This window comes from Callospermophilus lateralis, chromosome 18 (assembly GCF_048772815.1).
Source record: "Callospermophilus lateralis isolate mCalLat2 chromosome 18, mCalLat2.hap1, whole genome shotgun sequence".
Lineage (NCBI taxonomy): Eukaryota > Metazoa > Chordata > Mammalia > Rodentia > Sciuridae > Callospermophilus > Callospermophilus lateralis.
The window spans coordinates 32,997,292-33,019,414 of NC_135322.1; the positions used below are offsets into that span (position 1 = coordinate 32,997,292).

General features: G+C 37.6%; 2 protein-coding genes across 3 annotated transcripts in view; one reads left to right on the forward strand and one right to left on the reverse strand.

Annotated features, from left to right (window-relative positions):
• Positions 1-7,431, forward strand: part of Lonp2 (lon peptidase 2, peroxisomal) — a 96,505-nt gene extending 89,074 nt beyond the window's left edge. The window contains exons 13-15 of the mRNA XM_076837795.2: positions 2,640-2,847; positions 3,265-3,455; positions 6,966-7,431. Coding sequence (XP_076693910.1) covers positions 2,640-2,847; positions 3,265-3,455; positions 6,966-7,187 — 621 coding nt within the window. The 3' untranslated portion in view covers positions 7,188-7,431. The remainder of the gene's footprint in view (positions 1-2,639; positions 2,848-3,264; positions 3,456-6,965) is intronic.
• A 6,067-nt stretch (positions 7,432-13,498) lies between these two features.
• Positions 13,499-22,123, reverse strand: part of Siah1 (siah E3 ubiquitin protein ligase 1) — a 29,240-nt gene continuing 20,615 nt past the window's right edge. The window contains exons 1-2 of one of the 2 annotated variants that reach the window (XM_076837796.2): positions 17,416-18,062; positions 13,499-14,920 (exon numbers count right to left, since the gene is read on the reverse strand). In XM_076837796.2, the coding sequence (XP_076693911.1) occupies positions 14,070-14,920; positions 17,416-17,506 (942 nt within the window). In that variant the 5' untranslated portion in view covers positions 17,507-18,062 and the 3' untranslated portion in view covers positions 13,499-14,069. Of the gene's footprint in view, positions 14,921-17,415; positions 18,063-22,123 lie in introns of those variants that run through there. The other variant, XM_076837797.2, reaches the window with a different exon arrangement.

A 22,123-nucleotide genomic window follows, 5' to 3' on the forward strand; every position in this document is an offset into this window, starting at 1 on the left:
CCACATTTTTTTTTTATCCATTCGTCTATTGAAGAGCATCTAGGTTGGTTCCACAGTCTTGCCATTGTGAATTGTGCTGCTATGAACATGGATGTAGCAGTGTCCCTGTAGTATGCTCTTTTTAGGTCTTTAGGGAATAGACCAAGAAGGGGAATAGCTGGGTCAAATGGTGGTTCCATTCCCAGCTTTCCAAGAAATCTCCATACTGCTTTCCAAATTGGCTGCACCAATTTGCAGTCCCACCAGCAATGTACAAGTGTACCCTTTTCCCCACATCCTCGTCAGCACTTGTTGTTGTTTCACTTCATAATGGCTGTTACTGGAGTGAGATGGTATCTTAGGGTGGTTTTGATTTGCATTTCTCTGACTGCTAGAGATGGTGAGCATTTTTTCATGTACTTGTTGATTGACTGTATGTCCTCCTCTGAGAAGTGTCTGTTCAGGTCCTTGGCCCATTTGTTGATTGAGTTATTTGTTTTCTTATTGTTTAATTTTTTTAGTTCTTTGTATACTCTGGTTTTTTCTCAGCAAAAGAAACAATAAGAGAGGTAAATAGGGAGCCTACATCCTGGGAACAAATCTTTACTCCTCACACTTCAGATAGAACCCTAATATCCTCTTCCAGTTAAAAGCCTCTCAATCATTTCTGCCCAAAGAACCAAGACTCTCCAGCAGATGATGAGTATGGGAAAACCGGCTTGGTTTCTTTTTTTTTTTAATTTTTTTTCAAGCTTAAAACTACTTTTTTGGGGGGTGCCAGTGTTATAAAATGTAGCTTTTAATAAAAACCTTGACCCAAATGCCATTAACTTTAGAAAAGAATTTGGTGGAGAGAAGAAAGTTATTTCATTTAGGAAAAATAACCATTATCTTTTTTCCTAATCTTCAACACACACAATTTAAACATATACAGTTGCTTTAACACTTTACACAATTCCTATGCACTGGAGCAATAACAAGATCTAAATACAATTATATTCTTAGACACTGGGTCAAGGCTTTACATAAAAATACCATCCTTCTTTCCCCCCGCTGACTTGGTTTCTTGAAGCAACATTATGATCAAGGAGAATCACACCACTGCTTCTTTGGGGATCCTTTCAGTATTGTTTGACAAATAAGTTGAGGATTCAGCTCTAAGAAAATGATTTTTCTTGTCTATCAAATGACTTTTTTGTTATATTAAACATGATTTAGTATATTGAGAATTTTTCTTCAGGACTGTTTAACCCCACCCTAGAAAGGAGCCAAATTAGATATCATTCAGGTAAAGAAAATTTATTTTATATTAAGGGGGAAAAAAAACAAATTTAGTGACCACTTTAAATAGTACTGATTTTTTGCATAAAAAATCAGTTGCACATCTTTTCTCTCTCCTCTCTCCTCCCTCCCTTCCCCCCCCCTCATAAATCTAGAACATTGCAAGTGCCAAAGTCAGAGAGAACTGCGATCTATAGTCTAGCACCAATTCAGCTGATGCTCTAACCTATCCTGTGAAGTTAATGCAAATTATTTTTTTTTAATCAGGAACTGAACCCAGGGGGTGCTTACCCACTGATCCACATCCCCAGTCCCCCACCCTTTTTTTTTTTTTTTAATTTTGAAACAGGTTCTTGATCAGTTGCTCAGGCTAGCCTTGAACTTGCAATTCTCTGCCTCAGCCTCCCAGCCACTGGAATTACAGGCATGCACCACTGTACCCAGCTAGAGTAAACTTTAAAAAGAAGACTTTCACTGTCCAAGCCCATTGGAAAAGGAATAAGCAGCAGCAATCCATCCTCTAACTAGAAACCCACACTATAGACATTACTGTTCCTTAGTGAGAATAGTGCTTGGTGGACATAGTGCTTGGTTCCTCTCCCATGAATTACTTCCATAGGATAAGAAATTCACAGGTTCAAGAGATACGGTATAAGTTAATATTGCTGTCTTTTAGCTGTTGCTTTGTGTTTCCTTAACTTCAGTGTGTTAACCTATATAGCCTATCACGTGGGTGAGCAGCACATTCGTTTTAAAATGGCAGCCAGGCAGCACAATGAATTCCAGTCAGTAAGAACAAACTCAAGATATCACTAATGGGTATTTTACAGTATCTCTGCAGCAATAAGAAAGAAAGTAAAGGTAAGTGTTAGAGAAATAAAATGTAGGGGTAATATAGACCTTCACACTTGATCCATGGAGCCAATACTTCCTAAATATGTGTTAATAAGAGGGTTTCTATTTCCTCAGATTCATCATTACCTACAGTGAAGTTAGGTTCTGGAGTGAGAGAGTGTGTGTGCACATGCATGTGTGTACAGCCTAATAAAGAAATTTCAATAGAGAAGACTGCTGGGCTTCTTGAAAATTAGAATACATATAACTAGATCTGATTCTTAAAAAGCAAAGTTATTCACACATATTTTTAGGTCAGATTACTTCTGATAAATGCCAAAGAGGAAGTTTAGGTATTTCTTCTGGCAGAAAGCCAGAAAGTGATAAGTATGACTCAGAATCATGCTGGGTAATAAGTATATTGAGATATATAACTTAAGTCTTCTATGGTAAAAGCAGACCCCTGCAGGATAGCACGATTTTGTTAGTCTGAAAATAACTTGGCACTTCTTGGCATAACTGATTGTTTTCTTCTTTCTTTCAAGGTATCTGAGCGTTTGAATCAACCAGGAGTGGCAATAGGTTTGGCTTGGACTCCCTTAGGTGGGAAAATCATGTTTGTGGAGGCAAGTCGAATGGATGGTGAAGGTCAGTTAACACTGACTGGCCAGCTAGGGGATGTCATGAAGGAGTCTGCCCATCTTGCTATTAGCTGGCTCCGCAGCAATGCAAAGAAATACCATCTGACTAATGGTACGTGGCTTGCAATACTTGGGATACAGCTGTGAAGGAAGAACCACCTTCAAATCATGATCCAGGAGGCATCTCACAATTCTATAACAAAGATTAAGATGAGCTTTAAATTATCACTTCCACCATTCAGTAAAGTACAGAACTATGTTTTTGAACCCCTATAGGGATCCTAGTACCTATTTTTAGGACTGAACTAGAAACTAATTCAAAAGGTCTGTTTTATTTTGCTTTGTTTTGAATCTTACTTAGAATAGAATAAATCTATTCTTCCAGACCTTCACTCTAATTGTACTATTCATTAATATTTTGAAGGATTCATTTACCCAAAACATTCATTTTTGTCTGATTTTCTTTTTTAGGAGAAAAAGAAAACAGGTTCAATTTTTCTACATTAAAATCGTTTTTTCCTTTTTAAAGCTTTTGGAAGTTTTGATCTTCTTGACAACACAGACATCCATCTGCACTTCCCAGCTGGAGCTGTCACAAAAGATGGACCATCTGCTGGTGTTACCATAGTAACCTGTCTCGCCTCACTTTTTAGTGGGCGGTTGGTACGTTCAGATGTAGCCATGACTGGAGAAATTACACTAAGAGGTCTTGTTCTTCCAGTAAGTATGGAAAAACTACTTATATGGCTTGAAATTCATTTAAAATTTAAATTAATAGTGGTTTGATTTTTTTTGGAAACACTTTGGTTTAAGCATACATTAAATTTTTATACCTATAATTAATCATTTTAAACTTTTGATTAAGAAAACAAAACATCTTATAATTTTCCTCATGTTCTCCCATCTAAAAGACTTAAGTGTGGTCATCAGAAATATCACCAGTTCACATGAAGATTTACACTCTTAGTTAACTATTGTTAAATCTGTTGTGCATGTATGATATAGGATAGTTGTTTTTAAGCTTTAAACCCAGTTCTTACCTTTTGAAGTTCCTTTAAGATTGCCCATCCACTTATAGAAATCTTAGATTTGGTTAATAGAATTAAAAAAAAACAACCACTATAAAATTGAAACTGACTTAAGGATTAACCATATCTAATTTTTAAAAAGTTCTATACTTGTTGGGTCTTGGAACTCCCATCCCTATTTTAAACTATTTAAAAACACTGGTAAAATGCATAGAATTTGAGGAAGTATTTAGGGTTTTAAGTGATTATTTATCACTATCAGTCTATAACAAACTTTTGGCAGGTTCATAGCAAATTGAGAGGAGAAAGAAATGTTCTTTACTCTGAGAAACTCCTTCTTTAATGAAGTAATGCTGAAAATAGATCATAGAATTGCCAGGTGTGGTGGCGCCTGCCTGTAATCCCAGTAATTATGGAAGCTGAGACAGGAGGGCTGCAAGTTCAAGGCCAGCCGTGGCAATTTAGAAGGCCCAAAGCAACTTACCCATACCCTGTCTCAAAATAAAAAGTACTGAGGATGTAGCTCAATGGTAGAAGGCCTCTGGATTCATTCCCCAACAACAAAACAACCAATTAGAAATGCTCTCTGTTGCTCAATTTTTAAAAGTTCAATTAAGTAATATTCTAAACTGTTATGATGGTGTATTTGTATATCTATATTCAATTAAAAAAGAATCACTCATCTCTTTTCTTTTCCTTAACCAACAGCTATTATAGTTCATACTATAAAGTGGTAGTTCATATTAGCTGAGCTACTAAAGGAAATGAGAGGGGCTTTATTGACCACAAACTCTTACTTTGGTCTCCTGGTCCATGGTAGACTACTAAGCAAGGAATAAAGGAGAGTAAATTATAATACTCAAAAACCAGTGGTGTGATAAACTGACAATTCACCCAACTTCTGGGGAGATAGATGTGTCCTGGCTTATGAATCAGAATTGGAAGTAGAGACACCTCCCAGCAGAAATCCAATTAAAGCCTCATTCAGAGCCAAAAGATGCAGATCAAGAGAACAAGAAAGTCACTGAAATCTCTATAGAACAAATAGGCCTCCTACATGGATGGTTCCCTCCCCTCAAGAGCAAATAACAATGCACGTATGTAAAGGCTTCCCCGTGTCTAACTGAGGAGCCTTCAGTTTTAAACTATTACAAAGAGACATAAGGAAAGCAGTGACATTTAAAAGACCTGCTAAGGCTGAAGAAAACAATTTAAGAACAGAAGACAAAGCTGTCAGATTTAAAAGTCCAGACTTAGAACTGGCTGAAGAACTACTCTGAAAAAAACTAGACTGGGCATGGTGGCACACACCTGTAATCCTAGCTACTTAGGTGGCTGAGGTAGGAGGATCTCAAGTTCCAGGTCAGCCTGGACAATTTATTGAAACCCTGTCTCAAAATACAAAAAAGAGCTGGGGATGTAGCTCAGTGTCCCTACATTTAATCCCCAGTCTCCCTCCTGAACCCCCTCCCCACCCCATCCCCACACACAAAGTGAAAATTATAGTTAAAAACAATCTGAGATCTCCAGCACCTAATAGTAATATTATGGCAAAGAAGAAAGTGGAATTAAACAAATTGTCAAAGGAAAAAATGAAACATTCCCCCAATTGAAGGTATCTTCAGATTGAAGGACCTGTACCAAACAGGAAGATGTCATCCTCTTGGCTTTGCAGATCACTAAGGATAAAGGTGTCATAAGTGACAGTGGATGTGTAGTACCTTTAAAACTGAGTGAAAATTATTTCAAATTTAGTCTTGTGTCCGTGGCCTTACTATGAAGTATGAAAGCAAAATAGACTTTTTCCTTTGTGCAAATGGAATCCGTTTATCTTACATACTTTTTGAAGAAGGTACTTTTGAGTGTACTTCTGGTGGCATGAAAGAAACTTCAGAGGACGGCAGTGGGGTAGAATCATGAGGGGAAGGTGACAGTGGTGCAGGAAGGCCTGATAGAGCAGATGGCTGGAGAGCTCCCAGTGCAGTCTCTAGGATTACCTGTTGTAGGTGGTGTGACCGAGAGCTCTGTTATCTTTTGCTGTATAATACATCACCCCTAAACAATAGTATTTTTTATTCTAAAATTCCCATGGCTCAGGAATTCAGGAGAGGCTTGGCCACTTTTTTCTGGCTCAAGGTCTCTCATCTTACCGTCAATAAGGCTAGATCTGTTTCTAAGGTAGCTCATGCACATGTCTAGCAAATTAGGTCTCGTGTTGGCAGAAGACCCCAGATCCCCACCTTACAGGCTTTTCTATAAGCTGTGTGGGTGACCTCAGACATGGTGACTTGCTGCCTAGCTCTGGGGGATGTGATCAGAGATCTATCCAAGTACAAGTGCTTTTTTTTTTTTTTTTTTTTTAATGACTTAACCTTGAAAGTTATATAGCATCACTCCCACCACACTCTATATTCTTGTAAAAGAGTCATAAAGCCTGGCCTACATTCAAAGGGAGGGGAATTAAGACTCCATCTTTTGTGAAGGGACCATTGATTGTGGATCTATTTTAAAACTGCCTAAATAGCTTAGAGGTATATTTTCTTCATGAAGTGTGACACAGAGGTCTTGGTTTACTAAGCTCTGTAGCAACATTTCTAAATTATTTTTCCTCCTTTGGCAATCACATCTTTTGTGTGTGTGTGTTGCTGAGGATTGAACCCAGGGCCTTGTGCATACGAAGCAAGCACTCTACCAACTGAGTTATATCCCCAGCCCCTTAATTTCACTTTTAACATAAAGATATGAAAATTATACATATTAATGGGATACCACGTTTGACATGTTACATTGTGTGATATTTAAATCAAGTATAGTTATGTCTTCAAACATTTATCCATTTACTAAGAACAGTATTTATGGTCAAAATAATGCTATATATAGTTTTTCAGAATAAACCTGAAGATTGGTGTTATTACAAAATGGAGTATGTTAACCTTGGCCATAAAAAAGGAATTGTTGATAAATGAGGTACCCACCCACCCCTATCAAAAATTTAGATTTTCTCTCATTTAAAACAATTCAATGTAACAGAAAGAAAAAGGTCACTTTTTTTAAAACCTTCTTAATGGCTTCCTAGCTTATTCTATTAAAATGGAAGATGGTTCAGATGTCTTAATTATATTCAGTGAAAAAAAGTTGGATCAGTTTCTTTCACAGCTTGAGGGTAATCACAAACCTTAAAAAGTGTTTTCTCTCCTTACAGGTGGGTGGAATTAAAGACAAAGTTCTGGCAGCACACAGAGCAGGATTAAAGCAAATCATTATTCCTCAGAGGAATGAGAAGGACCTTGAAGAAATCCCAAGCAATGTACGACAGGATTTAAGTTTTGTCACAGCAAGCTGCCTGGATGAAGTTCTTAATGCAGCTTTTGACGGTGGCTTTACTGTCAAGACCAGACCTGGTCTTGTAAATAGCAAGTTATAGGCCCCAAACTTAACTTGTTAGAATTTAATGTTTGGAAGTACTGAAAGCGACTGACAAGTTCGTTTTTATTCACATCAATAAGAGTAATCATAAGAGTAATGAACCTCATTCAACTAGTGGCTAATGTTTATTATGAAAACATGATCTGTTAATAAAATCCATAGTCCTCAGTATAGTCCACAGAACCCAAGCATCTGTATTACCTGAGAACTTGTTAGAAATAAAAATTCTCAGAGCCAGTTCAGACCTGACTCAAACTCTGGGGACATGGGGCCCTCCAGGTAATTCTGACAGTCAACTTCAGGAACCATTGGTGTAAACCATTACCTCAGCAGACTCACCTGAAGGCTTTATTGGATCCTAGAACCAATCACTTAGAAGGGGGAACTTGCAAAGATGAAAAATATAGCCAACTATTTGTCCTTGTGGAAAACAAACATCCTGGCCCTGAGTGCCTATAGTCTCAGGAAAGTTCAGTCTTCAGAGAGAGACACATTTATCCCTCTTGAGGAATAGTTTTTCAGAAAAAAGGCTTCAAATTCTGTCTTCTGCAATTCACTTCTGTTAGTTTGCTTGTGCCAATTCCAAAGTCTGTCTACTTCCCATCCCTATCTTCTGTGTTCAGTCCAGGGTAGTGGGTAACTATGAAGGCAGGCTCTAGCTGTGTAAACTTTTTGTTATCTTCCTTTTCGAATCTGTGAAATGTAAGTAGTGGTACCTACTACACTATTACTGTGAAGATTAAATGTAAAATAACATTAAGCAATTTTAACTATTATACCAACCAGTATTGGACTTTAGAATCAAAATACTATATTACAAAAGAGAGCTGGGAGCAGTGGTGCATGCCTGTAATCCCAGTGGCTCAGAAGGCTGAGGCAGGAGGATGCAGAGTTCAAAGACAGCCTGAGCAACTTGGCAAGACCCTGTCTCAAAATGTAAAAAGGGCTAAGGATGCAGCTTAGTGGTTAAGCTCCCCTGGGTTCAATCCCCAGTACAAAAAAATTTTTTTTTTTGGAACTTCTGGATCAGAATGAGGTCTGAAGGTTTCCCAATACTTAGTTAAGGCCTGCTATGACACATTGGGAAACAAAGATCATCAGGACATTCAAAAACACTTCATTGACTATCTTATCAACTACTGTAATTTTATTTCTATGCAGTCATCTCACACAGGGGAATAAAAGAAACATGCCAGGACTGTTAATTTGCCTTCAGCAACCAGAGGGAGCTAATCCACATCCAAATTGCTCTGCCTCATTCCACCCAGAATGGCAACAACATGTAGTAAAACTCAGGTTCTCTGTATTCTTCCTTAGTCTTGAATATGCAGTTTGAACTTGTGTACAACATCCGGAACTCCTCTGTGCCCTCTTTAAACATGTCTTCCCTTTTGAAAAAAGTCTCTGAGAAAATCGACAGTCTCCCCCTTGTGAGACTTTTCTCTAGCAATGTTGGTTAGTTGGGAAGGCAATGTTTGTTTGAAATTTGAGTTATTGTTTCTTTGCCTCTTTAATTGGGCAAAATATAAACTGCCATTTCTAAATGTCTAAATATACAATTCAGGCACATCAATGACATTCACAGTATAACTGCTGCCCACGCTATTTTTTTTTTTTAAATCACAAACTGTACCCATGGGAAACCCTGCTATGCGCTGCTTTTCAGGTGTCTACCCAAAGCGGAATTGCTGGCTCCTATGTGCTGTGACCTGAACATCCCCCAAAACTTAAGTGCCGAATTTGGTCACGATACTATTAATAAGAGGCATAAACCTATATGCCTTGGTTAAATACAACTTAACCAAGTATTGGTAATTGATGAGGTCACAGGGGCTGTCTCATAAATGGATTTAGTAGACTTTTAAAAAGGCTCAAGGGAACCAGCTAGACTCTTTTTGCCCTTCGGTTCCTTCCCCCATGTGCAGAAGCAGCAACAAGACTCATTCTCGGCAGCAGAGACCAGGCCCTCAGATGCTATTGGAGCCTTAATCTTGGACTTGCCCAGTCCCCAGATCTGAGAGAAATAAGTTTGTCTTTTATAAATTACCTAGTCTTCAGTATTTTATTACAGCACCACAAACAAAACATATAATCCAAACTTTTTAACCAAATTTCTTTTCCATCTTGGCTGCTCTATTTGACATGCCCACCAGCAATGCACATAAGTTCCAGTTTTTCTACATCATTGCCAACACTTTGATAATAGCCTTCCTAATGAGTGTGACAATAGTATTTTGATTCAAATTTCCCTAACAACTTGTGAGCTGAGTATCTTTTTCTAGCACTTATTTACAAGATACTCAGAGCTTACTAGTTGTTACTCTAAGACCTCCTTGTATGACAAAAAGCTAGACTTCATATTGAAAACGTTAACCTTGGGATCTATGTATTTAACCACAGTACTCCAGTTTTTTAATGCATAGGCTTTTAAAATTCTTAAGGTATTAAAACTAAATAAAGATTTAAGGCCTTGGTTATCAATTTTATATTTCTAATAGAAGTATGTAAGTTTTTACTACCCATTTTTTGGTCCCTGTTTAAACCTTACCATGAATAACCATGCATCAGAGGCTGAGATTCTTAATCACTTGATTACCTGTAAATTCAGTGAAAAAGACTGCATATTTATCATCTGGCAAATATGTGACCATAGGTAAGGTTCCATGATTGTGAATATTAAACACCTGAAATTTAAAACGAGTAGTGGGCATACAGTGTTATGTTCTAGAACATGTAATGATTTCCTTTTCTTCTGATAGCAATCAAGACTTCCATGGGAATGGGGGTGTAGCTCAATGGTAGAGCACAGGCTTATTAAGCATTTGAAAGGCCCTGGATTCACCCCCAACACAAAAATAAAATTTAAAAATTGCATTCTGACCATACCACAGATCCTCTTTAGAAACAAAGGAGTTTCGTTTCCAGTAACACCTCTAATTGATAGGTTTTGGTTGCTCCAGGTAAGAGGATTTTGATTCCCATCTGGACACAGTCAGTAGTAGTATCTACCACAAGCTTCCAGTACTAGGTAACACATGCCCCTACCCAAGTCACCCTGTCAGGTAATCAACTTGCCCACAGTTAAAAGGACTTATTTCTTTCCTTTATTACTGAAATGAAGTAAACCTTACTATTAAGAGTCTTTGATATTAAGTCACAAAAGTTAATTTTGTCAATTTCCTTCTAAAACCCAAAGTTTAAGTGGGATTATTAGATGTAAACATCATGTAGTCTTGTTTTGCTTTAATGAAAAAAACATTTTCAAGCTCACATTACTTTGGCCAAAATGAAAAGCTGTATTTGAGCCTTGCCCTGTGAAAACTTTAGTATTAAAGAAAAAAAAGAAGAAATCAGACTACAGTCACCAATTTGATTCATGATCCAATATTAACACTCATTATTTTGTTTTGTTTTACTAACATGTAGTGAATCCTACAAAGAACATATTCTTTATTTTTAAAAAAGCACCAAAACAGGAAGGAAATATTGGAAATATCTGAATAAATAAACAACTGGTCATTGAGGTTTTAAAACAGTTTTATCAAAGTAATTTTAATTCTAAGAAAAGCTTTATTCGCAATAAAAATTCACTTATTTGAAACATACTATAGTCTGTACTTAACGAACTAAAGAATAGTTATTCAATCTATTTAGTGTTACTAAAAAATGTCAAATAAATTCAAATCTAATATTATCAGCACATTTCCAGGGAACTGAAATTTTTCAGGCTAAATTCTAGTCTTTACATAATAGTGCAAGCCTGTCAAAACGTTGGCTTTACAAAATCCAGCATTCTTTCATACCACTGTTTACATTAATTTCTACAAATTTGTTAATGCATCTCAGAATTTAGAAAGGCCTCCGAACATTACAACTAAAATGTAAAGAAATTGCTTAAATCTGTATAAAGATGGGGAAAATGTGTAGCTAAGCAAGACACTGGGCTACAGATCCAGGCCTAATGATAAGCCCCACCTCATTCACTTACACCAGTAGATACCATTAGATCATTTTACAGAAGAACCTGACAGATATTAAATAAAAGTCAGTTCAGGCAGTTAAGAGCCCAATAATGTATGCCACCAGATTTTACTAGGTGCTTGGTAAGTATCAAACAATTTAATCTGCATGATGCCACACTTAGATAATGTGAAATTTTCTTGGTAAATGATCTATTTTACAGTAAATCACCAGGTAATCCTTGGTACTCTGAACCTCCACAATGTTCAATCTGTTAACACTGTCTACCTTCCTTGTATAACCCATACAGATAACCACAGTGCCAGGTGGTTATTCATACCTTCTACTCATTGTGTTATATTCTGATCTTAACTTTTGTCAGCAGTCACAGACTGACCCCAGGTATAGTGTAGTTTCATTCAGTTTTTATAATTTGGATTACTTACCAATTCTTCCTCAGGAATCTGAATAATATAATCCTATCTCTAGATTCCTGGATATAAAAAGAGCTCTTGTGTGGAGGGAACACACACTACTATTTGAGAGCTAAGCAATCTATAGCCACTTATGAAAATTTAGTTTGCAGAAATGTGGGTGTTAAAAAAAAACATAATACATAATAAAAATCAAAGCAAAAGGAAAAAAAGGCTTTCCAATGATCACTAACACACTAAACCCGGTCCATGTCCATCCAATAGGACAATTTCTAGTCGAAAAATATAGATCAGGCTGGGGATTGTAGCTCAGTGGTACAGCACTTACCTACCTTGGGTTTGATCCCCAAAATCATGAGGAAAAAAAAAAAAGTATATAAAAGCAAAATAATAGAATATTACCTACATCTACCCATAAAATGTGAAAGACAACACCCAAAGAAGGGGTAGGGAAATTAATAGAAACCATTCATTATTATAACAATTCAAGAACAAGAGCAATTTTCAAATGGACCAAAGCAATGTGGCTTTAGAGCTCATCACTGCAGACCAAAAGTAGAATGATGACTGAAACATAAAATATAAAAATGTCAGCTTTACTAGCTAGTTGTCAAACATACACAAAATTTACCTAAATTTACTTGAATTAGTAAAAACTGAGGGCTTATTTTTTAATACTAGGGATTGAACCCAGGAGTGCCTAAACATTGAACCACATCCCCAGTCCTCCTCTTATTTTATACTTTGAGACAGGGTTTTGCCAAGTACTGCAATCCTTCTGCCTCAGTCTCCCAAGTCACTGGGATTACAGGCCTGCACCACCACACCAGGCAAAACCTGAGGTTTTTAATGAAACAATGATTATAAAGTACCAAGAGTTTTTTAAAAAAATTAATAATCCCAGCAACAATATGTACAAAGCATTGATCGGGTAGCTTTACTGTGTCTTATTTAACCCTGTGAGGTAGCTATTAGGATGTAACCCCTTTTTAGACATTAGGAAACTAGGGCCCAAGGTCATACAGCTATAAGTGGAGCAGAGCCAAGATACTTAACCAGCAGAGCTATGAAATACCAAAAACTAATTTCTGTTTTTCAGGGGACAAAAGTGATCAGCTAAAAATTTTAGTCAATCTTTCTCCTGAATTCTATGGATTTCCTTGTGGAAAATCAAAATATGGGGGGGGGGGGTTAGGGGAGCCAGGGGCAGTCCAAAGGCCACATGCCTGGCTCCTGCTGCACTTAGAATAAAACTCTGCCACACTTCAGAGTGACAGCACAGTATTTTCTGCTGTATAATTAAAGCACAAAATGGAACAGGAAAATGACTCTGGACTTGACCACACTTACAGCTGAAGCAGACACATTAAGATTTTTTTAATTTGCCAGATAATCTTTTAATGAGAATTATAAAAGACCAAAAACATATTTTTTTTTGCAAACTGCCTTTTTTTTAAACAAATGATTTGCTCTTAATTACAAATACTGTGTATGATGATGCCTTCTTCTGCAAAACCAGTAAATACAAGAACAAATTTCTAAACATGTGATTTGTCCAAGATATTTGAGAAGGAAAAAAGCCTGATTTTTTTCAGTATTTATATAAATCAGAATATATTCCCTAACTTTTCAGAGTAAGCTGGAAGGTATGACTCGACTGGAAAAGAGGATGAAAGAAGAGAAAGAGACTACCTTACAGTTGCTTTAAATAGTTTTTGATAATTTTTCTTTGACGTAACCTTTCCTTTCTGGGACTCATATCTTCACAAAATAGCTGAATTTAAAATATTTCTAAAAAACTGATTAATGAGGGGAAAAATATGTATTGAACACAAACTTTACCATAAACAATTACGCATATCAAAAAGACACTCACTTTAAAAAGGTACAAAAAAAAGTGAGGAAAAACCTGAAATTACAGAAAAGAAAGTCAAATTTATTTAATGAAAAACTAGAATTAATAAAAATTAGCAAATGCACACACACAGCCAAAAAAAAAAAAGAAAAGAAAACAACCAGCAGCACTATGTATTGACTCACAAAGGGAGAAGCAGTGGCCCAAGACCACTCAGATGGCTTGTCAGTTAAACACACACACACACACACACACACACACACACACACACGCAAAAAAGAACAAAAACAAAACAAAAAACCCAATATTTTCAACAATACAATCAATCTACAACAAACACAAAAGTCAGAATTATTTTACAATGCTTGCTCTCTTAATACAAAAGATGCCCATCTTGGGTGTATATATATATTTTTTCAGTGGTTTACTGTTGACTTATTTTTAAATATATTAGTGTTACTACATGCAACTGTTTCCTGTATTTAACAGCCTTTCTTTTTATTTACCTTCATGTGTCTAGCTTCCACCTACCAAAAGAGTTTCAGGTTGGTAGGCAGATGGGTGCCTTATTCTCCTGTGAAATTGAATGCAACAGTTTTAAACACTGGCCAGAAAATGTTTGATTGCCGTTTCAACACATGGAAATAGTTACATTGATGCCTAAATTGCCGTTTTCTGCAAAAAGCTGTGCAATGCTGGTGTCAAAGACTAGGCAGTCACTATTCATAATGGCTGTTGCAATTCCCTCATGAATAGATCGAGGAGTCGCTTCCCAAGTCAATCGCCGCCTATGACCATTTAGCTCAAGTCGATAAGCAAAATTTTCAGCTTGCTTGCGTGTTCCTATCAGCTGTACAATTGCGAAGAATTGCTGGTGACCATCGTATTTTTCCTGTTTCTCCAAGACTAACATGAAGTGAAAGCCAAAACAGGACTGCATCATCACCCAGTCAACAGCACCAGGAAGATTAATGTCTGTAGCAAGGAAAACTATATCCTCTCCCTGTAGGGTTGTAATGGACTTGTGCTGATGCATCAGATGGGGCATTACAGCATCCAAAGAGCCTTGCCACTTACAGGAAGCACCAGGGCATGGGCAGGAATAAGGCCTAAACTCACAGAGCTCTTCGTGGTCTGCTTTTTCTGTATGTGGCAGAGTTATTTCACATCCAGAAGAGGCATATTTACAAGGGAAAAGTACTGAATTGGCCACTTTCTCCATAGCCAAGTTGCGAATGGATCCCAACGGGCCCCGGCAAGTTGGACAACATGTGAGCTTCGGGCGACAGTTGCTACAAACAAGATGACCACTCTGACATTGAAGAATGGGTGGTAACACATAGTCAAAGCAGACAGGACACTCAAAAAGACTCGCCAAGTCATTGTTGGATGCAGTCGTGCCAGTCAGGGCAGGCACCCTCTGGGATGGTGGACACTTTGAGGTACCAGTAGGTAATGCTGTAGCAGTCTGACGGCTCATCTCTGAAATAAAAAATAAAAAAATAAATGGAAGAATAATTACAACTTATGTTTTATAAATAATGTTTACATGCCAGAAAAACTTTGAAGTTTCATGCAAAATTCACTGTGAGCAAAGAGATAAAGGAATAAACTAGGGTTTAAAAAGCATATATAGGGGCTAGGATTGTGGCTCAGTACTAGAGCATTTGCCTAGCATGTGTGAGAAACTGGGCTCGATCCTCAGCACCACATAAAAATTAATTGAAGGTATTGAATTGTGTCCATTTACAACCAAAGATATTTTTTAAAGCATATATAAAAACAAATAAATTATTAAATGTGCATCTGTTATTAGGAGTTAAACACTGACAAAGCCTTTTCAAAATATTTCAGAGCATATTTTAAATTCCTTTTAAAGTAAAAATACTAAAAATTATCTTTGGATAGAGTATATATAATAAGAAAAGCTAAAAGAGAAACTGAACCATAAACAACTAAGAGACCTGTATATAATATAGGACCTTAAGTATATTCAAATGTTTGGATTTGATTTTGTCCTCTCAGAGTCCCTAAAGCCGTCTCTTTCCAATTCTGAATCAGCTATAAGGTTCATATGCCAAAGATCATCAGGTTGACTCTCCCTAGTGGTGAACAGCATCTTCTCTACAAGTATATTTTGGGAGTGGGGTACAAGGCATCACTAGGGGAAGAGCCTGCTGCCATTTCATTATCCACCTTCATCTATTACATCTTTCACAAAATGCTAACATCAGCTAAGTACTGCTTCCTACTGATCTTTGCCCACCTCAAATGTTAGGAAAGACTTGGGAAATGGAGAGTCATCCTTAAATAAAAATTGTTAGTCTAGTATTTAGAAAAAGTACTTCATTCTATTCTATTTCCATTCCACAACATAAGTCAGATACAATGTACAAGAGGAAAGAAGAATCAGAAAAAGCGGGTGGAGGAAAAAAAGGAGGATGATGATAAAACACCACAGAGAGACACACAACACGGGGAATGAGGGATGGAGTCAACAGGTAATGAGTTCCTTATACCCTGGGGTTTACAGTGTAGCTGAAACAGTCATCAGGAGAATAACAAACATCACTTTTCAGATAAATGTCATCTGGAAGAGATGATCAATAATGTAACTAACTGGTCAGGATGAATCAAATATACACAAAACAGGGTACCTTTTCCAAGAATCTACCTCTGCTGGGATATGGCAGGTCATCATTTGTCTTAGGAGTGATTCAAGATCAATCAGTCTGTTGGTATTCTAAGAGTGTACTACTCCCAGCAACTACTATACTAAGGTATGTTTCTTCAAAAAATTTATGTTTCATATTTAATGTTTTCTCTCAATTACAATCATTAATCTGTGGCAAAGAACTTTGAAGAAACAATGGTAATTACAAATTTGAACAGGTAAACACAATTTGGGTTACTGATTATTCAAGTGGTTACCAACAGACACTGTAAATGGGGAGAGGGGTGTGAAAAAATTCATTCATTTGTGACTAAAAGAAATATCCTAAAGGGAAACAAGTGTGGTGACAACACTGACAATTATCTAGCATGTGTGAGGCCCTGGATTTGGTCCCTAACACCAGACACACACAAAGTATAACTGAATTCCATCATAATGTGGCTCATCCTACAGGCCTAGGAAAACATGAATCAACTTGCATCACCTGAAGTAATCCAGCTGTTCTGACAAAAGGACTATAAAGGAGCTCTCCTATAATCCAGTGTCCCTCTGTATAAATTCTTTGGGTGTATGATGAGCTATCCATTTTATGTCACTTGTAAAACAATGGGCTGAGCACTACCCAAAACACCTTCTTGTATGCTCTGTGCCTATTGAGTAGTCCATTATATGCTGCTCACTTAAGTGAGCAACACAATAATGCAAAAGAGGCTCTTTGGGCATAGTCTAAGCCCCCAATTACCTTTCAAATTACTAAACCAAACACCTATTTACAACAAAAGGCAGTGAGCTCAGTTAGTATTTAACATAATACAGCTACTGAGCAAAAAAAAAAAAAAAACACTTGTTCAATTCCTTAACCTGGCAAAACATTTATCATCACAATAGCTCAAGCTTACATGATAAAATTACTTTACAAACATTGTAGAAAGCATACTTTAATTCCTATTAAAAATGTGAAAAACAAATGAAATGCAGACAGTTATTTCCCATGAATGGAGGTATTAAAGGATAGCAACTGCTAAAACCTTCCAAAGCTTCAACGGTGGAAGCCAGCTCCTTCTTGACCCAGAGAAGGAATCCCAATCATACAGCAGCCCTGCAACAGGAACCAAGAACGGCCCAGGTCATGACAGAACCTGAAGGTGATTTAAAGAGAAAAGTATAGCAGCTTAAATGAAACATCACCACTGCCATACTCGGAAAGAGGTAAATTATGCTGCGGCCATTCCTTTAACCAGATTTCACTGATTTACAGCTTTCAAGTTTCAGTTTCAGGAACCCAGTCTTTTCACATCAATACCTTTTCTCTTCCTTGTCCTAGCCGCGGGTAAACATGTGAGCAAGACTCCCCTCCAGGAGTACAAAAAGGGTAAGGCAGGCTTTCCCGTCATGAGAAGTCAGGCAGCGCATTGCGTTTCCCCAAGCAGCAACGGACAATCTGTAACAAAAGTCCTTCCTTGCCCCCTCCTGTTCTTAAGCTCAGAAGACTGTGAGGTCGGACTTCTTAAAACACTCATTCGGAAGCACAGGCTACAAAGGTGGAAAAATGAAGGCCTTCAGTCCTCAGGAGGCGACCACACCTCCCTGTGAGCTCAAATTCGCCTGACTCCAAAACTCGGAGCTATGGCCGAGCTGTCCTCTGCAGCAGCCTAAGCTTTCGTCCATTTCACAAGTTTGTCTTCCCCTGCTCCACTGACTGCGCTCCCACTAAACGCGGGTGACGGGCCGGAGCTGCAGAGTGCACGGCGCTGGCTCAAGGAGCCGGAGTGCACTTGGAGCAAGCTCTGGAAGGGCACTCCTGCCGCCGAAGCTGCTGCAGCCACAGGGAGAGCCATTGGTAACCGGGCCACAGCTGGGAAAGCCGGCTCCAACTCCGGGAACCCAGGCCGGCCCAGGGCTTGCCGCGCCCAGGGCGGCGGCCGGCGGCTTCCTTGTGCGGGGGCGGGGTGGCGCAGGAGGGTGGGGCCATGCCCAGGGCCCCGCCCACATCCAAGGGCGGCCCACAGCTCCCCAGCTCCAACCAGGCCAGCCACCTCAGTCCTCAGCATTTCCACCAACTGAAGTTTAGGGAGAGCCTGGTTTTTGTTGGTCGAAACGGTTGAGTATCAGCAATTTATTTAAAGAACTACCCAGGGAATAAGGAATGTGGCCGGACAAACACTGTTGAAGTGCACCCTCCAAGTGAATCCTGAAAACTCACGTTTTCACACAGTAAAAGCATTCTTCGTATTCCTCCTAGTTCATCCTACAGTATTTACCAAATAACGACAGTTTTACCAAACTACTATATTTCCTCAATTCTAACTCACTTCATTTCTTCCCCTATTGGCAGCATAATTTATACTTCCCCCGCCTTTCTGTGAAAAGACTTTTGCAGTGAGAGTAGTAAACACTAAAGACGCATTAAACTTGTTACTTGAACCTCCAAATCGAGATTATATTTTCTTCCCACTCTGGGAAAGCCATCTTAAATGGCCCCATTAAACTTAAGAGTAGCTTGTTTTGTTTTTAAACAAGCATTACCCTTGCCCCATAAAGTCCTGTGAGCCTCAGATATGCATTGCATCAGCTCGAGTTTAACCTGTCATTACATCATGCTGAGGGAAGCCTTTAAACTTACCAAGACCTGGCAGTGAGTGAACCCAATGCAGGGAATTGTACATTACCAACTTTCAACAACAAACTTCAACTCTAATCACTTTCCCACCCTATAAATACTGTATTCAATCGCCTCAAACTCATTTTAATATTAGGCTGCACAAAACATCTGTAAGAAGAAAAATATAATTGAAAATAGATACTGTCTGCCCCTGGGGCAAATTACTATTGCCTGTGCTTTTTTATAGTCTAACATGTATTCATTCTACCAAGATCCTGGGTTTCTAGAACAGGAGACTTCAAACATTTTATGCAGAGAAACTCCTCCAAACATACCAGGGAACCCAAATGCTTAAAATGAGTGAAGGTTGGTGCCTGAATACCAAACCCCCAAAGACTGCGGAGTCTTGCAGCACTGTCTGAAAACCATTAAAGTATGTACAAATCCCTCAAGATAGTAAAGACAAAAGTATATTAAAGTCATATCCAGACTCCATCACTTCATCAGTTGTAAAACTGGGCTATGTCCAGCCTCAAATAACTTGTGTCTGGCTTAATTGAGATTAGTAGTTTATGTATATAATGGGTGGTACATATTAGAGAATAATTTATTTACCTGAGATCATACATGTTTGCCTGAGCTCAACCACCATTTTAACTCATTTATTTAGCACAATAAATCCTAATTCCTAATTAGGCAGAATATTTATTTACAATGATTTCTAAAAGAGCTGAAAATTTTACAAAAACTGTATTTTACTAAGTCTATAGAATACAAAATTAATGAAAATCCAAAATTTAGCAAGAGTACTAATCTACCTTACATCTCAAGCCCAATTTGGTATAAAGTTTAAATGGAAATAATCCTTTATTCTTAATTCCACGTGGAAAATTCTTCCTTTTACAAATATCTAAGAGTTTTAAATGGAGAAATGAAGTTGAATATGGAAAAAGGACCACCATATATTGTAAAGCAAGTTACAAACAGAAAATGGGACAGAAAAAGAAATCAGGAAGTCTGGGTGGGATAAATTAGTTATCTGTGACATGATACTGGTAATTTTTAGTTATATTTCCTTTTAAAAGAGACAAAAGGAAAACTTGCTTTAAAAAGATTAGTCTAGGGTTGGCTCAATGGTACAGCACAGGCTTGTAGTATATACAAGGCTCTGGTTTCAATCCCCTGCATTTCCCACCCCTAAGAAGAAAATGATCATGATTGAAAACAGTCAAACTGAGAAAAAAAAAACGTATTCTTAATTTAGTAAGAGATAGGATGCAAATATTGCTATACCACCTTTACTTCCCCAAAATTATTCTTAGAAACTACATAATATTTATTATAAAATGAAGTTACAGGTAGAGGGTAATAGCTCAGTGTTAGAGCACATACCCAGCATGTGAGAGGCCCTGGGTTCAATTTCTAGTACAGAAGAAGGGGGAAAAAAAACATTAATAAAAATAATAGTTATCAGTTAGGAATCTGTATTTTGCATTAGGAATATGAGTTAAATAAAACTTCATTAAAACATGCCTGTAATCCCAGTGGCTCAGGAAGCTGAGGCACGAGGATCCACTAGTTCAAAGTCAGCCTCAGCAACTTAGCAAGGCCCTAAGCAATTCAGGGAGACCCTGTCTCTAAATAAAATATTAAAAGGGGCTTAGTAGTTAAGCACCCTTGGGTTCAATCCCCAGTACCCTCTCTCCCCCACCCACCAAAAAATTTCTTTTCTCAGAATTCCTTTTTGGGAAAAAAGTGTTTTCTACATTTATTTGACATTATGATAGGTATTATGTCAAAAATGTTTATTAAATTATAATGTTAAACACTGTTTCTATTTTTAAGACTGAATTGCTTCTCAGGCACTGACAAAATCAAGGCAAATCTCCTTAAAAATAACAGCTTCAAGCTGTTTTAAATGCCAAAATTTAAAAATCAAACATTGTTATAAAATATATTTTTAGTTTCCCAAACCATGGCAAAGCAGTAAGAAAAAAATTTTTTAATTTGTACATTTTCCTAAAAGTTTCATTTTTCCTGATAATTCTGAAAACTCAAGCACTAAACTTAGATACTGAAATATGGTTAATAAAATACAACTGGCATACACCTATAATCCCAGCTACTGGGGAGCCTGTGACAGGAGGCTCACAAGTTTGAGATCAGCCTCAGCAACTTATCAAGACCCAGTCTCAAAATAAAAAGAGCTGGAGATATATGTAGCTCAGTGGTAAAGCAACCGTACATTCCCCAGCACCAAAATAACAAAAATAATAATAGGAATGAGAAGTCTGTAAGGTAACTAAATTCAAATACAGAAGAAAAGGGGTTGGGGATACAGCTCAATGGTAAAGTTCCCTGGGTTCAATCCCTGAGAACCAAAAAAAAAAAAAAAAAAAAAAAGATTGATATTCAAAAGGTAAAAAGTGGGAGATTTAGAGTCACAGAGAAGAGAAGCCTGACTAAAATAAGGCAAATCCCAACAGTTAAAGATTCTTCATTAAAGAGTTAGTAGACCCTACAGTCTAATAGTTCTCATACTTTATTATGCTTACTAATTATCTAGGGATCCTGTTAAAATGTAGCCTCGGATTTAGTAGGTCCAAAGCTGGACCTGATATTCTACATTTTTAACAAGCTCCTAGGTGTGGCCAATGCCACACGTGGGGGCCTTACTGAGTAGCATAGCCTAAAGAACTGAAGAGAACCAACAAGGGAAGAGAAAAATCAGGAGAGGATAGTACCTCAAAAACAAAGAGAAAATAGGGATTTAAAAAGAAAGACACAGAAAAACACAGATATGCAGCAATGTTAAGATAAATTATGCTTTATTATATTCTACGGGGAAAATGAATTATCCCTGTAATTAGAAAAAAGAAAGACAAAGAGCAGACATGTTAACCATGCAAGAATTCAAACATAATACCCATCCATGAACCTTACATCTTAAGAAAACGAATGAGAAATCAAGCCAATCAGATGATTAATCAAAGTAAGTCATTTAAAAAAGGTGATCCTACAGAAAAAGGATTAAAGTCTATGACTCCATTTAAATACAGAACACTAAACTGTGGGCATTATAATTACAAATTAGAACGTAAACATTAAAAACTCTGGCAACTGTGATACTATGATTTATAATAAATGTATATTTGATCTTAGTCCCTTTTTCTGGCACACAACTCCTAAAATCCTTGTAATCTTCAAAGTGTGTCTTTTTGTATGCTTGCAAGATGACTGGTGGCTCCAGGAAAGCCTCAAGACAGGGGCTGGTTGCCAAGGGAAACAACCTTGTCATTCAAAAGTTTGAACTTCCGGTCCCAGCCCATCATCCTGATCTCCAGAAAAGGGAGAGGAGCTGATCAAAGGCCAATGATTCGGGGCTGGGGATGTGGCTCAAGCGGTAGCG